The following is an 18,145-nucleotide window of genomic DNA, read 5'->3' as shown; positions in this document are numbered from 1 at the left end:
ACTGTTTACAATCCTGTGTGTTTTATATAAAGGAGAGCTCAAATGAGGTCACTCTCAGTCAGACCATACACACACACACACACACACGATGCGCACTTTTATCGTCTCACAGGCAAGGAGGGGAGTCCGCCCTCCCGTGGATTTTAACAAACTCTTTAACCTTCCTATTGTGTAAAAAAACCTTATTTTTGCCCTTTTCTTGAAGTAGATATAAAACCTGTCTTTTCATGGATAAGGGAGCCAAACCAGCTAAACAAGAGTTAAGAAAAACATTGGATGAAAAAAGATTGTTTTTAGGGTTTTTGTTTTTTTGGCTGATTCAATACACGGGTCAAAAATGACCCGCTAACACCACAGATGGCAGCAGAAAGCTAACACATTAAGAAGGTTAAGTTAGGAGGCCCCACGACACCTCAGCGGAATTTAACTGCTCCAAATTACCTGTACTTCTTTAGAAAACAGAGGAGTCCGCCCTCCCTTGGACTTAAACTGATTTATAAGTCAGGGGACTCCATCATCCCAGCGGAATTTAACTGTTTCTAATTGCACTTGATAGGGTCTAGAATTGTCAAGGTTTTAAGTGACCTCTTGTCACTGCACTTTCATTCCTTTTAACAGAATCAATACTCGTACTCACAGTCTGCTGGTTCTTTTCCTCGGATGTTCTCGTCAACCACTCTCGGTGTCCAGCCGATTGATCGAGTCAGCCCCGTGAAAAGGGTTTCTTTATATGCCTTGGCCAAGGACTTATCCTGCGTCGAAAAGCCAGCCGGACCCCCGAAATAGGTCTGTTGAGAATCCCGGACGAGCCACCAATTTCTGTCAGGTTCAAAGTGCGAACTGAATATCTGAATAAGAGAAAAGGATCAGCAGACAAAAAACAAGTGAGGCAGAATATTGATTTTTCTCGCGAGGAGTGCGATACAGATTGCTTTCTACAATCTGACTACACTAAAAATCTGTTTACACTCCTCGCTCTTTTTATTTAGAACGCCCTACCCACAGTGTGAGACGATTAGGGTGAGGGAAAAAAGATTGTGGGTTTCGTCTCGTAAGAAAAGAAACAAAAGTGATGCACAAAGTGTTGCGTGCAGATATGGCTATATCAGCAAAACAGTTTAAGCAATCAGTAACTTTCTTGGATTCCGAGAGATAGAAAGAGAAAGTGGCGTTCTTTAAGGAAGATCAGAAGGTTCATGACACATCGTTTGACGTGTTGTTTTCACGATCTGTTCTGGTGGACGCTGAGATGTCAGCAGTATCTTGTTTGACACAACCGCCATCTCGCCCCTGACCCAGCCGTAATCCTTCTGTTCTGTTGCACAAGATAAGAATAAGCAAGGCAAAGCAACAAGCATACTGAGCAGTAACATTATGAACAAGTACTCATTAGAGAACGCATGATAACATATATATACAATTTTTCTAACACTGCTTTACACTCTTTCTTTGTATCATCAAAGTAATTGAAATTTTAATGGGTTCCCTGCAGTTACTCATTTACTCATAGTTCAAACATAATATCTACTTTCCAGAGGTCTCCCTCCCTCCTCTTTCTCTCTGTGAACAATGTAATTTTAGACACGGCTTTTCTTGATGTCTTGATACAATGGTCACGTAAAAATTGTCATCCCACATGCCCTGCAGAGGAAATGCAAGCTAGATTAGTGTTTTCCTATCAGTTACACAGTGACTAATAATTTGATTTCTTTTTTAAATTGAAGGACAGCTGGTGTGTCCATAAATCACAGTCTGCTGACTGTACTAAACGACCTCATCTCGCCAATATTCTTAAGTTTACTAAGAGCAGATTTAACAACAACATGCTCACAAAAAGCTGATGACAAAAGCCTGTTGTGATTACAATGATTAAAACCAAATGCATGTAGTTTTCACTATTTGAGCATCCCCTGCATTCCTTTGAATCTTGACATAGTAAACTCTGCCAATTGATGGTTCTGCCTAATATAGCGGGCAAACATAGGTTTTGACAGCTCAATTGAGTTTTGAAACGTGATGCCACACATAACGAGGAAAAAAAAATCTCAATTTATTCATACTGCTTTTATAACGTGTGGAGTATCCATAATGACCAACACAGCACAGCACACACACATACAGTATAACGATGTCCAGCATTGTACCAGGACTGGTTTGGGAGAGGCACAGTGGTGCTACAGGTCATCTAGACTGCCGGAAAATACAAACAAGGGGCAAGAATTGTCGTAGAAGAACATGAGGGAGTCAGGCTGACTGTCTGCTAATTATATTGTGGTTGGAAACACCATTTTTACTGTGGTGAATGACATGACAGATATGTTACACAACCTCCTAAACCCCTCTAGCACTCCTCTATTTGTGTTTGGCAACATCTTCAGGTAACTTCCTAATTGTCTACTGTTCTGTTTTCTGTTTACAATAAAATCGGAGAGGAGACATTTCTAGAAAACGTTCTTTTAGAGACCAGATAATCAGACAGCAACGGATGAAAAATGCTCAAATTTGACCCACGTGTGTGTGTTAATGCGTGTGTGTGCGTGTGTTTGTGCGTGTGTGTGTGTGTGTGTGTCTGTGTGTCTGTGTGTGTGTGTGTGTGTGTATGTGTGTGTGTGAGTATACTCTCCTAAAAGATAGAATAATGGAACACTGGCTTCATTGTCAGAACTAAACAGCCATTCTTTGCACACAGCAGATAAAAATCCATTTGCACCTTGCTTCTTATCAATACATGGTAACTCCACTGGGAAATCTATTTGACAATGGAAAGCCCAAACCAGTAAATGCCATTGATGTGTCTATTTGGCGGCAGGGAGATGGGGCAACCACTCACACTGATCACAAAATTGAAACTCAACTGGAGAGATGCAACATTTATACAGTGAGACTCAGTGGTTTCAGGCAACAGACACAAATTGTACTGTACTGATTTAAAATTAAATTATATATATTTTCCCCAATTTAGTTGAACAGTACTTCATGATTTACTGTTAGCTACTCTTTTGAGCAATATTTAACGGTCGAATCTAGAAGGAATTGTTTAAATATTGATTGGACTTTAATAATGTAAGATTATGTGACATTATGTGATATATTTCTTCCTCTTCCTCTTAATTTATTGTATGTTTGGGCTGGAAATCTGAAAATCCAGACTGTGCTGCGAGATTTCAGAGCAAAACCTGATAGTGCAGCTAATAGAGATGAAGAAATGGTGCTATGGTATTATAACTCCTATGGTTCTGTGAATTACAGTAAATATAACTGTTGTTCCCTCCGTCATACTCTTTCAGTGTGTCCTGACAAAGAACCAGGGCTGAAGCCATGGATGCCGGGACATAGTAAACATCATCGTGTTGTCATCAGTTATGGCAGGAAGGTCCTCCTCACAACTTCCGCTACTGTGCAATCCATTGAAATTCTTAACGGAGGTGAGGCAAACCAATCCATGTTTACCCTTTGTTTTTAATCTGTGGAGTAGCATTGTTTTCAACGCAACAGAAGTACCAAGGTCATTCTTAAATCTGCTTTAAAACAATAATGTCTGCATTGCTGCATCATCACTTTAGTTACTAACTACTATTGGCCCGAATATAAGACGACTCTGATTATAAGACGACCCCCTCTTTTTCAAGACTCAAGTTTGAAAAAAGACTTTTTGAACACCAAATTTGATTTTTATACAGAAAATAATTACAGTACATCTGAAACAAATGATTATAACAATATACCGTATTTTTCGAACTATAAGTCGTGTTTTTTCATAGTTTGGGTGGGGGGGCGACTTATACTCAGGTGCGACTTATATGTGAAATTATTCACACATTTTTACCTGATCATTAACACATTACTTACTAGTATAGTTGATCACTTCACATGTTATTTTCACTTTAAACCGCATTATGGCTGTGGAATAATTGGAGCCTCACTGACAATGAGTTCCATTCACTGACTTCCGGAGTCAGGGGATTTAATGATTTGGAGTGACACAGATGGTTCGATAAACTTGTTATTTATGTTATAGTTATTTGACATAACGTTTATTTAGAGTAGCAACGTGTATGTTGTTAGACTTCAGTTGTTTCCGATTGTCTAGCGAGGCCGTGAAGGCAGAGGGGGGGGGCACGAGAAGAGCAATCCAGGGTGCTTGCTTGGAGCACACACACATATGTTGAGCTCTTGTTTTCTGAAATAAAGAGCTGGTTACCAAACCCACGTCTTGCCTGGTACATTGGTATCGCTACAATATAGTTATATACGTAGATCTGTGGAATCATTGGAGCCGCAACTGACGACGAGGCTGACGACGAGGCTGACGTCAGCGGCGCACGTAGGTCCGGAGTAAACAGCTGATTTTTTGTTTTTGTTTTATTGACAGAGGATGAATAAGGCAAGTGCAGTTTGCAAATGTAAATACAGCCAAGGGAAATAGCAATGGCATCAGATGTCAGGTTGGAACCTTAAAATATTTTTAAATATAGCAAGCAGATGTTAAGTGACTGCAGAAACAGCTTGCCTGTCAAGGGACAGTGAATCTAAGCAATTAAAACAGGAATGATACTGGCGTCTGAGCAGGATCTTTAAAAATACACTTATGCGTTCAGCATCACACTAAATCACAAGCTCTCTGTGCCAGAGCACAATTATCTCTCCATTCTGCATTCTTTTGTGTGGTTGTGCCTCTTATGTGAGAGAACAAGAAGGCTAAAACCAAACAGACAAATCAACACAGATGAGGAAAAAACATTCACAGTAATTTACTGCAAAGATTGGAAACTGAAATCTTGAAATCTGAAATCTAATGGCACGGTCATTGACTAAAAACATGTCAATCATCTATAGCAGATCTTAAACTCATAAAACAGATTGAGAACTTTGCTTGCTCATGCTATTTGCCTTTTCACTAAAAATGACTATTTTTTGTGTTACCTTTCACCTTACACAGTGTGAATTTAAGTACCGTATTTTTCGGACTATAAATCACGTTTTTTTATAGTTTGGGTGGGGGGGCGACTTATACTCAGGAGCGACTTATATTTGAAATTATTCACAAATTTTTACTTGATCATTAACACATTACTTACTTACTAGTATAGTTGATCACTTATTTTCACTTTAAACCGCATGAGGCCGCACTATGGCTGTGGAAACTCCTGGGAGTTTAAGATCAGGGGATGTTTGAGAATATTTGTTAGTCACCTGAATGTTGAACAGAGCCTGAGATGTACCGAAGTCAAATTTCTTGTTTGGCATGCTCAAACATGGCCAATAAAAATTCTTGAATCTTGAATAATTGGAGCCTCACTGACAATGAGTTCAATTCACTGACTTCCGGAGTCAGGAGATTTAATGATTTGGAGTGACACAGATGGTTAAATAAACTTGTTATTTATGTTATAGGTATTTGACATATAGTTTATTTAGAGTAGCAACGTGTATGTTGTTAGTTTCCAATTGTCTAGCGAGGCGGTGAAGGCAGCGGAGGGGGGGTGGGGGCGGGAGGGAGCGATCCAGTGCGCTTACTTGGAGCACACACACACATGTTGAGCTCTTGTTTTGTGAAATAAAGAGCCGGTTACCAAACCCACGTCTTGCCTGGTACTTTGGTAATGCTACAATATAGTAGTTATATGCGTAGATCTTTGGAATAATTGGAGCCGCAACTGACGACGAGGCTGACGTCAGCGGCGCACGTAGGTCCGGAGTCAACAGCTGTTTTTGTTTTTTTTATTGACACAGAGGATGAATATTCCGATGGATTTAATGATTTGGAGTGACACGGATGGTTCGTTAAAATTGTTGTTTATATTACATTTATAAGATATATCTAGTTTGACGTCAGGGGCGCACGTAGTTCCGGCGTCAACAGCTGTGTTTTTTTTTCGTTTTAAGTGACACAAGACGAAGATTCCGATGGATTTAATGATTTGGAGTGACACGGATGGTTCGATAAAATTGTTGTTTATATTGCATTTATTTGATATATCTAGTCTGACGTCAGCGGCGCACCTCGTTCCGGTGTCAACAGCTGTGTTTTGTTTTTGTTTTTTTTAAGTGACACAAGACCAAGATTCCGATGGATTTAATGATTTGGAGTGACACGGTTGGTTCAATAAAATTGTTGCTTATATTATTGTTATTTGATATATAGTTTATATATTGTTATATGGGCCTGTGGAATAATTTGAACTGCAACTGACGATGAGTCCGACGTCAGCGGCGCGCCGCACACGCGGCGTTGTTAACAGAAACGACGACGGATTTGATTGATGGATTTAATGATTTGCAGTGACACAGATGGTTTGATAAACGTGTTATTTATTTTATAGTTATTTGAATAACTGTTAATGTTACGTCAGGCCCGTTCTCAGCTCCTCGTTTGTGTTTATGTCACGTTAGCATACCGTATCGTTTAGCCTGTTGTTGCTGGTCATGTCTGTTCTTGGTGTTGGATTTTGTCAAATAAATTTTCCCCAAAATGTGACTTAAACTCCGGTGCGACTTATATGTGTTTTTTTCCTCTTTATTGTGCATTTTATGGCTGATGCGACTTGTACTCCAGAGCGACTTTTAGTCCGAAAAATACGGTATTCAAGAGAAAAAGCATTTTATTTTGCCTCATTCAAATCATGCAAAAACTGTCTATCACATCTTAATATCTGAACATTTAAATATGTAAACTAAACTGCAATCACATTTGTAAATGAATGGCTTCTGGTTTTTGAAATGTAAATAAACCAATCTACTGTGATAAAACAACTAAATTGCAATAACTGCATTAACCATCAAAGTAAAGTCTAACTGTAACTGTAGTCTTGAATAAGGAAAAACATTGCAATAAAATAATGCAAACTGCTACCGCTATTTTTATTCTTCGTGACAGGGGTTCGCTTAAGGAAGTTAAGTTCAGCATTCGCTTTGAAGATATCTGGTGCCATCTAGCGTTGTGAATAGGTATAATGTCTAGACCCCGAATGTAAGACGACCCCCACTTTTTCAGTCTTATTTCAATGCAAAAAACACTGTCTTATATTCGGGCCAATCCGGTAATTTGGATTCTATGTGAATGTTAGTTTTCATTTTTGTTGGGACGTGTTGTGAACTGAATAAATGAATCCTGTTAAAGGAACCTCGGCCAGTTGCCCTCAATTGAATACGATGTGACTAGTCATAACCATGCATGACTGAGAAATTTTGCTTCTTATAGCTGATCCTCTGACTTTTCTCCGATAAATGGCGATTGGTAGGCTCATAAACTTGCACCTCCTGGGATTACTTTAAAGAGTTTTGTACCATGGTGAATCGCTTGATTTAAGATTTAAGCAGCTTCCTAATAGGTGCCTTAGAGTCAAAGAACTTTAAAGGTAAAAACATGCTTTACTATTATGTAATCTATAAAATGTGCTATAGGCCAAGTTCTTCTCAATGATCAAAGAATCTAATGTAGTAAAAGCAAGAGCTAATGTGGTAAAATAGATGCATGTGTGCTCACAGCCTGTACTGATGGTCATAAATGGTGTCTGAGGGCAATAGAGCTGCAAAGAAAATTCAAGGTTTAAATACTGTTTTTCCCTCTCCCTCTTGTTTCTTCTTTACTTGTGTCCCTCACATGTTTAGGGAAATTAGTGATTGCTGACACCAACCGGCCCATTCTTCTTCGGACAAAACACATTCTAATTGGAAATAAGGGGGAACTGCACATTGGAAGTCCAGACTGTCCTTACAAGGGCAACCTTACCATTTCTCTGTTTGGAAGGTAGGCTTTAGCCAAGAATTAATTAAATATTTAATTAATTAATTAATCAATCAATCAATCAAGGCATGGTCCATTAAAAGATTAACACAAGATATTACAAGGTAAAAGAACAAAAATATTGAAGAAGGAAAAAATAAATATTGAAAAAACAATGAAAAATGCAACATAGTGGTATCTCACAGTACTCAAACTAGAATTCATATATATGTATGTATATGCAACATGTTTATAGCCAATAGAAAAGATTGATTGGTGAATGAATGACAAAACTCATTGTCAATTTCACCCATTAACTGATGTTGAGGCTTTTATTTAATTCTTCCAGTTTTGTAAGTCTTCGAAAATAAATGTTTGCAGCAAGATAAAGTTGAAAAACAGAAGCCAGCTTGAGGTGTTAATTAATTAATCCTAAAATGAATAGACAACGTTTTTGACGGTCAATTAGTCATTTGAAGACATTATTTAAGTTCGAATTGTTCAAATCGTCTGATATCAACTTCGCAAAAAAAAATATTCTGGGGTTTCTGTAGTCCTCCATAAAAAACGATTGTCCTCCATAAAAACTGATTGTATTTCCATCCATCCATCCATCCATCCATCCATCCATCCATCCATCCATCCATCCATCCATCCATCCATCCATCCATCCATCCATCCATCCATCCATCCATCCATCCATCCATCCATCCATCCATCCATCCATCCATCCATCCATCCATCCATCCATCCATCCATCCATCCATCCATCCATCCATCCATCCATCCATCCATCCATCCATCCATCCATCCATCCATCCATCCATCCATCCATCCATCCATCCATACATACATACATACATACATACATACATACATACATACATACATACATACATACATACATACATACATACATACATACATTCATCCATCCATCCAGCCAGCCATCCCTTCCATCTATCCATCCATCATATCCATTTGCTTTGATTCTGCTTTGGAAAACAACAACTTTCCAAATGTTCCGTCAGTATGTAAAAGTTTAATCTTTTACAAAATAGCAGTTATTACGAATAACCTGCAAGATAAACCTTTAAAAGCCTCAGAAGTGTATATCAAACTGTTGTGTTGTAACCCTTCACAATAATCAGTAGCCAATTAGTACAGTAGCTCTGTTTCAAAAGCGTTGGTGAGTACATAATTCCCTCTCATGGGATATTGCTTTATTATTGTTTATTTGGTTTTGTTTCATCAATAAACATTCCCAAATAAAGAACAACATTCCGTTAATGAGCAGTAATCAGAAAAAAAATGCAGAATTAGTCTTTATCAGAATATTCTATTCAGCAATGGAATAATCGATAAAAATGTCCATTCTAAAAAATATTAATAGTGACAACCCTGAACCAGGCTGACCCATTTCCCAATACATAATTTGATTTGAATATCTGTATTTCCACTACCACATGGAAGTGTTCAGTCTTACCAATGACAAGCTTTTACGAAACTGTAATGCAGTAGTATTAACTTATGCTCTCTAAGAGCTGTCATATACCTGTCGTATATTTGTTAATTTTCAAAATGACTTCTCTACACTGCTGTTCTCAGGTCAGATGATGCGGATCAGGAGCACAGCTATTTTGGCCGCAAATATATTGGCGTAGGTACCGGAGGGACTTTGGAGATCCATGGGGCGAAAAAGCTTTCATGGACTTTCTTGAACAAAACCATCTATCCTGGAGAAAGCCTCCAAAATCACTACCTATTGGAGAAAAGCTGGGGGAACCGAGGAATTATTGTCCATGTAATTAACCCCAAGAAAGGAGAGGTACTGAGTAATGACAGGTGGGCGGGCACTCAAAGTCGAAGCGTGTGCTTGTGTGTGTGTGTGTGTGTGTGTGTGTGCGTCTGTGTGTGTGCGTCTGTGTGTATGTGTGTGTGTGTGTGCGTGCGTGTGTGTGTGTGTTTGTGTGTGCCGTTACCTGCTGATTAGGACGGGTTTATAGACACCGTTCTTCGCCGGTCAGCCCACGCTGATTCTTTTGCTTTGACACACGCACAGCAGCTACCTGATTCTCGTTTGCCTGATTAACAGATTACAGGATTTACATTACTGTCATTCCCACAGGTTTGACACATATCGCAGTAAGGATGAGAGCAATCGCCTTGCAAAGTATTTGGATGGTGTGGATACAGGACTCATTGTAGCCATGGTGGTCAATGATGAGGGTTCCAACAACATGGAGGACTCCGCCAAAAAGAGCATCTTCAAGCTTGGCAGTCAGCATATCAACAGTTTGGGATTCAGGTATCTATTATCTACACACTGTGTTTTGTGTTCCTCAAAGCACATTACTTATGCAATATTACTACACTAATGCATTCACGGTAACTAATAGGGCTGCACGATATTCAAAATCACAACATTAAAAAATACTTGGGGAAAAAAAACCCCACAACACCCTGTGTTTAGTACCGTAATTTCCGGACTATAGATCACGTTTTTTTTCATAGTTTGGGTGGGGGGGCGACTTATACTCAGGAGCGACTTATATATATGTTTTTTTTCCACAAATTTTTACTTGATCATTAAGACATCACTTACAAGCATAGTTGACCACTTCCCATGTTATTTTTAGTATAGTTGATCACTTCACGTGCTTTTATATCTTTATCTTGAACATATTCAAAACATAAAAAATAGAGAAAACATCAAATAAAGCAATTAACACTTTAAAGCACCATATCCAAGTCCACTGTCTGCTGTATGTACACTTGCTCCATTTTTGCTCCTCTTATATTTATTATTATTATTTATTATTATTTGTTTATTTATAATTTATTCAACACTCTTATTTATTCATTGTTTGTGCCTTCTTGGGTTGTTTTGTGTTGCTTGTATGCATGTGTGTACTATCTCACCGAGGGATAGTGGGAACGTAATTTCAATCTCTTTGTGTGTCTTGGTATATGAAAAAAAATCGACGATAAAGCAGACTTTGACTTTGATAAAACAACCAAATAAACAAAACAAAAAACTACATCTGAAAAAAATTATATTTTCAGACGAAACTGAATTGATATTCTAAATTTCACCGTTGGCCGTGACTCATCAACTGGGTGGGCTTAAGAAAAATGGCACCAAAAAGAAACTCATATTTTGCAGGTTACAAACTTCAAGTTGTACAATATGCAGCTGAAAACAGTAATCGAGCAGCAGAAAGAAAGTTTGGAGAACCGTGATGTACCAAGGGATTACTATTTCAAGTGACATCAGTGGCACGGCGCGGCACGGCGGTTGTTTACATAAAGGACAAACGTACCCACGTGAGGACTACCGGCATCATTCGCGGTGATCATTTCTAAGTGACACGGAGGACAAAGAGTTTGAAGGAATTAAGGATTTGGACTGACATAGAAGGTTTGAAAAACTATTATGGCTTTTACGCACGCCCGGTCCTACTCTACTGACTGTCTGTCCGCGAACGGTGCATGGGGCTTGGACATGGCCATTACGCACGCCTGGTCCTATGCCATGGAGCTCTCGTGTCTGGAAGTCCACGCCGCCACACGCTTGGAAGTTTGTTTTGATTAATAAAGAGCCGTTTACCAAACCCACGTCTATCCTTGTACTTTGTTAACGCTACAATATAGTTATGTACTAGATCTGTGGAATAAAGACGAGGCTGACGTCAGGGCGCACGCGCGGCGATGTTGACAAAGGACGAGGAATTTGATCGATGGATTTAATAAATTGGAGTGACACAGATGGTTTTATAAACATGTTATTTATGTAATAGTTGTCCTAAATCACTCTATATGTTACGTCAGGCTCGTTCTCAGCTCCTCGTTTGTGTTTGTCACGTTAGCGTATCTATCGTTTAGCCTGTTGCTATCGTATCGAACGATCGATGGATTTAATGAATTGGAGTTACACAGATGGTTTTATAAACATGTTATTTATGTAATAGTTGTCCTAAATCATTCTATATGTTACGTCAGGCCCGTTCTCAGCTCCTCGTTTGTGTTTGTCACGTTAGCATACCTATCGTTTAGCCTGTTGCTATCGTATCGAACGATCGATGGATTTAATGAATTGGAGTGACACCGATGGGTTTATAAACATGTTATTCATGTAATAGTTGTCCTTAATCACTCTAAATGTTACGTCAGGCCCTTTCTCAGCTCTTTGTTTGTGTTTGTCACGTTAGCATACCTATCATTTAGCCTGTTGTTGCTATCGTTTAGCCTGTTGTTGCTCGTTCATGACTGTTTTTGGTGTGGGATTTTGTCGAATAAATTGCCCCCCAAAATGCAACTTATACTCCGGAACGACTTATATATGTTTTTTATTACTTTTTGGGGCATTTTATGGCTGGTGCGACTTATACTCCGGAGTGACTTACAGTCCGGAAAATACGGTAATAATAATATTTATAGTCATGTAATAGTTTGTGTTATGGTCTATGTAGTTCACTGTGTTTGTCTGAAAAGGGTAAAAAGTGTGCTGCTTTAAATACTGTAAAATGAAGACAACACTCTTGTGGCAATTTTAAATATTGCTGTGTTGCGATATGGCTGCTATTGTTGCATCCTTACTTTGCTGCCCTTGTAACTAACCTGAGGCATATTCCAGAAAGCGGGTTATGTGAAAACTCTGAGTAAGTTAACCCTGAAATGAGAGAAACTCTGAGTTATCCATTCCAGAAAGAGAGGTAACTTAAACTCTGGGTCAGTTACTGCGGTAACTTACTCTGTGAACATAACCTGCTCACCGGCAGGTTTACTACAAGAGATCCAGAGGTTCTACCTGTCTCCCCTCACACAAAGAAAGCGGTTAATCATGGATTGGCCGTTCATTCAAAATCCGATCGACATCAAAGCCGTAATAATTCGAAACGCTTTATGTCGCGAGATAATTTTCTGACCCAGAATAGACGTTTTATCATTTCTAGAATAATATATTTTCGAACGCTACCGCTTTTCTTTGAACAGTATAATTTATCTCAATAACCTTCTTCCACCATTGAATGGCTTATGGCAGGGGTGGGCAAACTTTTTGACTTGCGGGCCGAATTGGGTTCTAAATTTAGACCGGGGGCCGAACCAGGAGCAGATGGATGTCGTGTTTGTGTGAAGTAATATAAACGACCTGTAAAGGTCATTGGATAAAAGGTTTTGGCCTTGAGTAGGTAGTAAAGCATGGGTATTCAAAAAAAGTTTTTGGAAAACAAATACATTTATTAACAGCATTAAAAAAAAACATCCCTAAAAAACTGCTATCAGTGATTCTCATAAAATACGACACTGTTATTATGAATAACAGTCTCCATCACTTCAGTGCCTGCAGGTCAGATTAATGAAAGATGTTTATCTTATGAGATCACATCAAACGGCAAACATTCTGACCAAATATATCATCTTGAAGAATCGGTGAAAGCATACATCCAAATAAAGTAATCAAAACGGCAACACGGTGAGGGGTATTTGAAAATCAGAGCAGAGTTTTAACTCACAAACACCTGGTAACAGAGGTGAGGAAACGGGAAACACTTCCTTAAAGTAAGCCTTAAGAACTTTACAGGTAAACATTAGTCACAAACAGGTGCTGCATCAATGTCCTTGAGTATCCTGCATTGTTTGAAAATGAGAATGGTCGCTAGTTTCAATCCCTGCTATTTGTACAGATCATATTCAAAATCCATTTTTTTACAACAAACTTGAAAGCCTCCCCTTCATTTTCAGTGGGAACAGTGTTGTTGGTCTCCCTTTTTTTGCTAGTGTGTCATAGTCTGGAGTAAAATTTGTTGTGGCAATTCTTAGGAGAGATCCGAGGTGTTGGTCCGTTTACCTAGATCTGTGACGGGTTGATGTTGATGTTCATGTGGCTGAACGTCACATCGCGTACGTCGAGCCAAATTGGCCACTCTTTTTAAACACTCAGCACTCAGTGTCCACCTTGCTTTTCCTTGGGCAACTCTTTTTAATGGAAGGATTCCAGGGGAAGGTTTGTGGGTGGCTTTAGCGTAAAACTGTATCCGAAAGCTCGGCGTGCAAATTACAAGAATGCTGTCGTCACAGCCTACGCTCTAAATTCGGCACTGATACAAATAGAGCGCGAGTGCGCCATTTCCGTACTACTGAGTACGTACACGCACTTGCGAGTGTGCAACGAGCTTTCTAACACGGCTTCCGGTAGTAAATGCGCAGGCGAGTGGTTCCCCATCTACTTGGGAAACGCAGTCATTGCAGGCAAAATGACCCCAAAAAAAAGTGTAGTAATACAATTTATTTAGGGTTGGCGGGCCGGATTAAACGGTCCCGTGGGCCGGATGTGGCCCGCGGGCCGTAGTTTGCCCATACCTGGCTTATGGTGTAGTGGTACACTCACCTGACTTGTGTGCAGGCACCACAAGTTTGAGTCTCACATATGGCGCTGTGGGCATGTGACTTTTTATATATTTTTTAAAAAAAACCTTCTCCGGCCATGTACCTCCAACCTCACACACTGTGGACGAGCACTCACATCAGTGCAACCTTTATGCATAGCACTATGTTGTTTTTTTTTGCAAATGGCATTTTCTTTATAATATTGGGGATGCAGAGCACTACTTTTCTTCTGTTCGCTGAGAAGAACTCAATGTTTGTTTTAAAATAGTATATTATTGAGTGTTGGTGTAGGCTACAGCGTCACATTTTAAATGACTTCAATAGGTATGAAACATAAATGTGTTTGTGTCAAGTGTTAATCCACAAAGTGTAGAATTAACTGAAAGGATATTGGAAAACATTTTATTTGCGGGTTTTATTATTTGAAGTAGCCACTAAATTAATATTTTTGTTTAAATTAATATTGACTTTGTTTAATAGCCCAAGTCCATATAAAATAATTAAATTAAAATCAAAGTGAGGTGCAATCACAGCCTAGCAAAACATGCCTTACCTTCTTGACTAATGTTTTTCATGTGTTTCATTTTGAGCTGCTTCCAAGTCCTTTTTTCTCGGAACGGATAGAGCAGGGGGACCAAGTGCAGCTTGGACCAGGGTTTTTTGGCGGGAACAAACTAACAGACTCGGCAGACTAACGTAACTTACTAACAAAACCAACAACAGAAACTAAACAGAGACGTGAAACAAAAAGACAGGGTGACATTGACAATGACAGCAACAAGACAACACTGATCCGACCGGGGAGTGACACGCAGACAGGACTTAAATACGAGACAGGTAATGAGAGGCAGGTGAGAATGATCACACTGATCATGGGCACACAGGAGGGGAGGGGCGGGCACACAGACAAAACTATGACAATATGGACATGATCGGGGACGAGTCGTGACAGAACCCCCCCCACAAGGGACGGCTCCCGACGTCCCAAAAATCAAACCCCCACGAAGCGCGCGGGGGGCCGGGGGGGGAAGCGCACCAGTCCAGATGACCCCCACTTGTCTGTTACAAAGTTTGAACCGCACTCGGCGGCGACTGGGGAAACAACCGCTCTCGGCGGCAACTCGGGGAAACAGAACTGCAATCAGCGGTAACTCGGGGAAACAGAACCACCATCGGCGGCTATTCGGGGACAGAACCGCAATCGGCGGCTATTCGGGGACGGAACCACAATCGGCGGCTATTCGGGGACAGAACCGCAATCGGCGGAAACTCAGGAACAGAACCGCAATCGGCATCAACCGGGGAAACAGAACCGCAATCGGCGGCAACTCGGGGAAACAGAACCGCAATCAGCGGCTATTCGGGGACAGAACCGCACATGGCGGAAACTCAGGGACAGAACCGCAATCGGCGGCAACCGGGGAAACAGAACCACACTCTGTGGCAAACGGAGAGTCAGAACCGCGTGCAGCGGCAACAGTCACAGCCACACACACGGCGGCATACAGGAAGCCAGAGCTCACGCAGCAGCAGGAGTCAGACGCGTGGTTCAGCAGTGGGAGCAGGGTCTGTGATGATCGCGGGTCCGGCATTGTTGGCGCGAGGCCCGGCAATGCCGCGGAACCGGTGACGCTGGGGTGGAGCCCGTTGGCGGCCGCGAGTCTGATGGCAGCCGCGGGTCCGGCATCGCGGCAGTGAAGTCCGATCGCGGCCGCGGAGCCCATGGCGCTGGAACCTGCTCGGACGACGGACGTCGATCGGGCGTCGCGGACGGGAGCTGATGGTGGAAGGTCCAAGCACTGGTCGCTATGATGGTCGGATCATTCTGTCTCGGAACGGATGGAGCAGGGCGACCGAGTGCAGCTTGGACCAGGGTTTATTGGCGGGAACAAACTAACAGACTCGGCAGACTAACGTAACTTACTAACAAAACCAACAACAGAAACTAAACGGAGATGTGAAACAAAAAGACAGGGTGACATTGACAATGACAGCAACAAGACAATGATCCGACAGGGGAGTGACACGCAGACAGGACTTAAATTGTAGACAGGTAATGAGAGGCAGGTGAGAATGATCACACTGATCATGGGCACACAGGAGGGAAGGGGCGAGCACACAGACAAAACTATGACAATATGGACATGATCGGGGACGAGTCGTGACACTCCTGTTGGATTGCACCTAAATGAAAATCAGATTTCATTCCTATTTAAATTCATAACTACAGGCTACGCTATGATCTTATGGTTAAATGGTACATCAATTGAATAGTACGTTCAAACCAGTGACGTGCGGTGAGGTTCATGACTGGGGAGGCACTGACGAAGCATCCCGGGATCACTAGCACCCCCTGCCATAAGGCTGGAGAACCTTTTTTCGTAGCCTCCGTAAGATCTCTTTTCAAAGCCGTTTTGTTCATCTAAAGAAACATGACGTTACAAAACACAAGATATTATATACACCAGTTTAACTATGGAAATTTATTAATATAGCCACAGTGTTTGAACACTTAAACAGCAACATAAAGACAGAGAGCAGTTCAGTCTAACTGCATAGCCTGTCAACATAGGCAGCCGTGTGATTGCGCAATCCTCAGAGGAGGCTCGACAGGACGTTGGCTCCTCCGAGCGAATTGTCTTCGGTTTTAAAATAACTATAAAAATTCAGCAATTTTGGTTCAAAATGATACAAAATTATTGAGATTAAAAGGAAAATGACTTTATAATAAAAACAACTGAATTTGTTTTTCCCCTTTTCATGATGGCAGGGGAGGTGTAGCCCGCACGTCCCTGGTTCAAACTGACGCATTGACTCGGGCGTCAATTTCCTCCCATGACGTCTCTCTCTTCTTCGCTGCTGCAGCCGTATTCGATTTGCGAAGAAAAATACGTTCGTACTCGCCGTAGGCTTGCATAAGGACCTCCAACTCCATTGTGGTAAAGTAAGGTGATCTGTTTTTCCTCAGTTGTCATGGTGACTCATGGTATCGGGGCTCCATTGATAATGGCTTTTTATAGTGGTCGTGCACGCGCGTAACTCCAGGTTAACATACTCGGAGTTGATTGAACTAACAGACCAGCATTTCTGGAATCGAATACTCAGTCTCCCATCTCAGAGTAAGTCAACTCAGAGTTCAGGTATAGACTCAAGAGTATGTTGAAGCTGCTTTCTGGAATACCCCCCAGCTCACAAGTGTCTTCTTGTTGACACTTAAGATGCTGGAATTCAAAACAGCAATTTTCATTCCAGATAGCCAGCAACCCCATCAAGTAATTAGCTAATTCAGATGGTCCAAAATTAGAGATTGTCTTCAGCATCATGTCACTGTTGACAGTTGTGTCCCTCAAATGATTCCCTGCAATTGAATCGGAACCTTATGTCTTTCCATGACATGTAACAAAGATACAATCTAGGCTGTGTTTATACACACGCAAACCAAAAACCAATAAACAAAAAAACACTATTAATGCACCACAAAAAGGCATTAATAAAATATTCATATGTGGAAGAATTTTAGGCTGTCAAGCACAAGCCTATGCAACAAGTGATGGTGAATTAGGGAACATATCAGACATGTGGATTGATAATAAAAGAATGTGACCTTTGCTAATGTAAATTTGGAAAACTTTCCCAACAATTTTTTGTGTGTGGACTTGTAGAGTGTGGACATGATCTAAATCTCTGTCCTCAATAGTGATGAAGGACTGGTGTTTTATTTCAATTGCTATAAACATAACCACAGTTTTTCTGACAGTAGATTTTAACAAGGGTAAGACTGTACTTGCACACTTACACTCCCATTGCGTTAAAAAAAAGCTTTTTGAATGCAAAAATGTTATTATTATCAGCCAAGGTCTCATAAAACACGCTGCTAAATATACAAGGGGAGCATGAAGATGCTTTAAAAAAAACAGGAGAATGTTAGAGTTTGAATTTGCTTTCTCAATTTGCACTCTGCCCCATGCCTGTGGAGTCATTAAATAGGAGTGATGGCAAGACAACACTGGGATGGTTCCCGCCTAATGA

General features: G+C 40.7%; 1 protein-coding gene across 6 annotated transcripts in view; it reads left to right on the top strand.

Moving 5' to 3' along the window:
- The window catches only part of cemip (cell migration inducing hyaluronidase 1), a 197,236-nt gene that overhangs the window by 101,216 nt on the left and 77,875 nt on the right, over positions 1-18,145 (top strand). For 5 of the 6 annotated variants that reach the window (XM_088370826.1, XM_088370827.1, XM_088370828.1 and 2 more), the window contains 4 exons: positions 3,288-3,425; positions 7,612-7,750; positions 9,335-9,571; positions 9,855-10,034. In XM_088370826.1, coding sequence (XP_088226952.1) covers positions 3,288-3,425; positions 7,612-7,750; positions 9,335-9,571; positions 9,855-10,034 — 694 coding nt within the window. Of the gene's footprint in view, positions 1-3,287; positions 3,426-7,611; positions 7,751-9,334; positions 9,572-9,854; positions 10,035-18,145 lie in introns of those variants that run through there. The other variant, XM_088370829.1, reaches the window with a different exon arrangement.

The sequence above is a fragment of the Syngnathus floridae genome, chromosome 3 (assembly GCF_059516105.1).
Source record: "Syngnathus floridae isolate MCC-2025c chromosome 3, RoL_Sflo_1.0, whole genome shotgun sequence".
Classification (NCBI taxonomy): domain Eukaryota; kingdom Metazoa; phylum Chordata; class Actinopteri; order Syngnathiformes; family Syngnathidae; genus Syngnathus; species Syngnathus floridae.
Note: the sequence above shows the minus strand (reverse complement) of the source record. Positions and strands in the feature narration are given on the sequence as shown.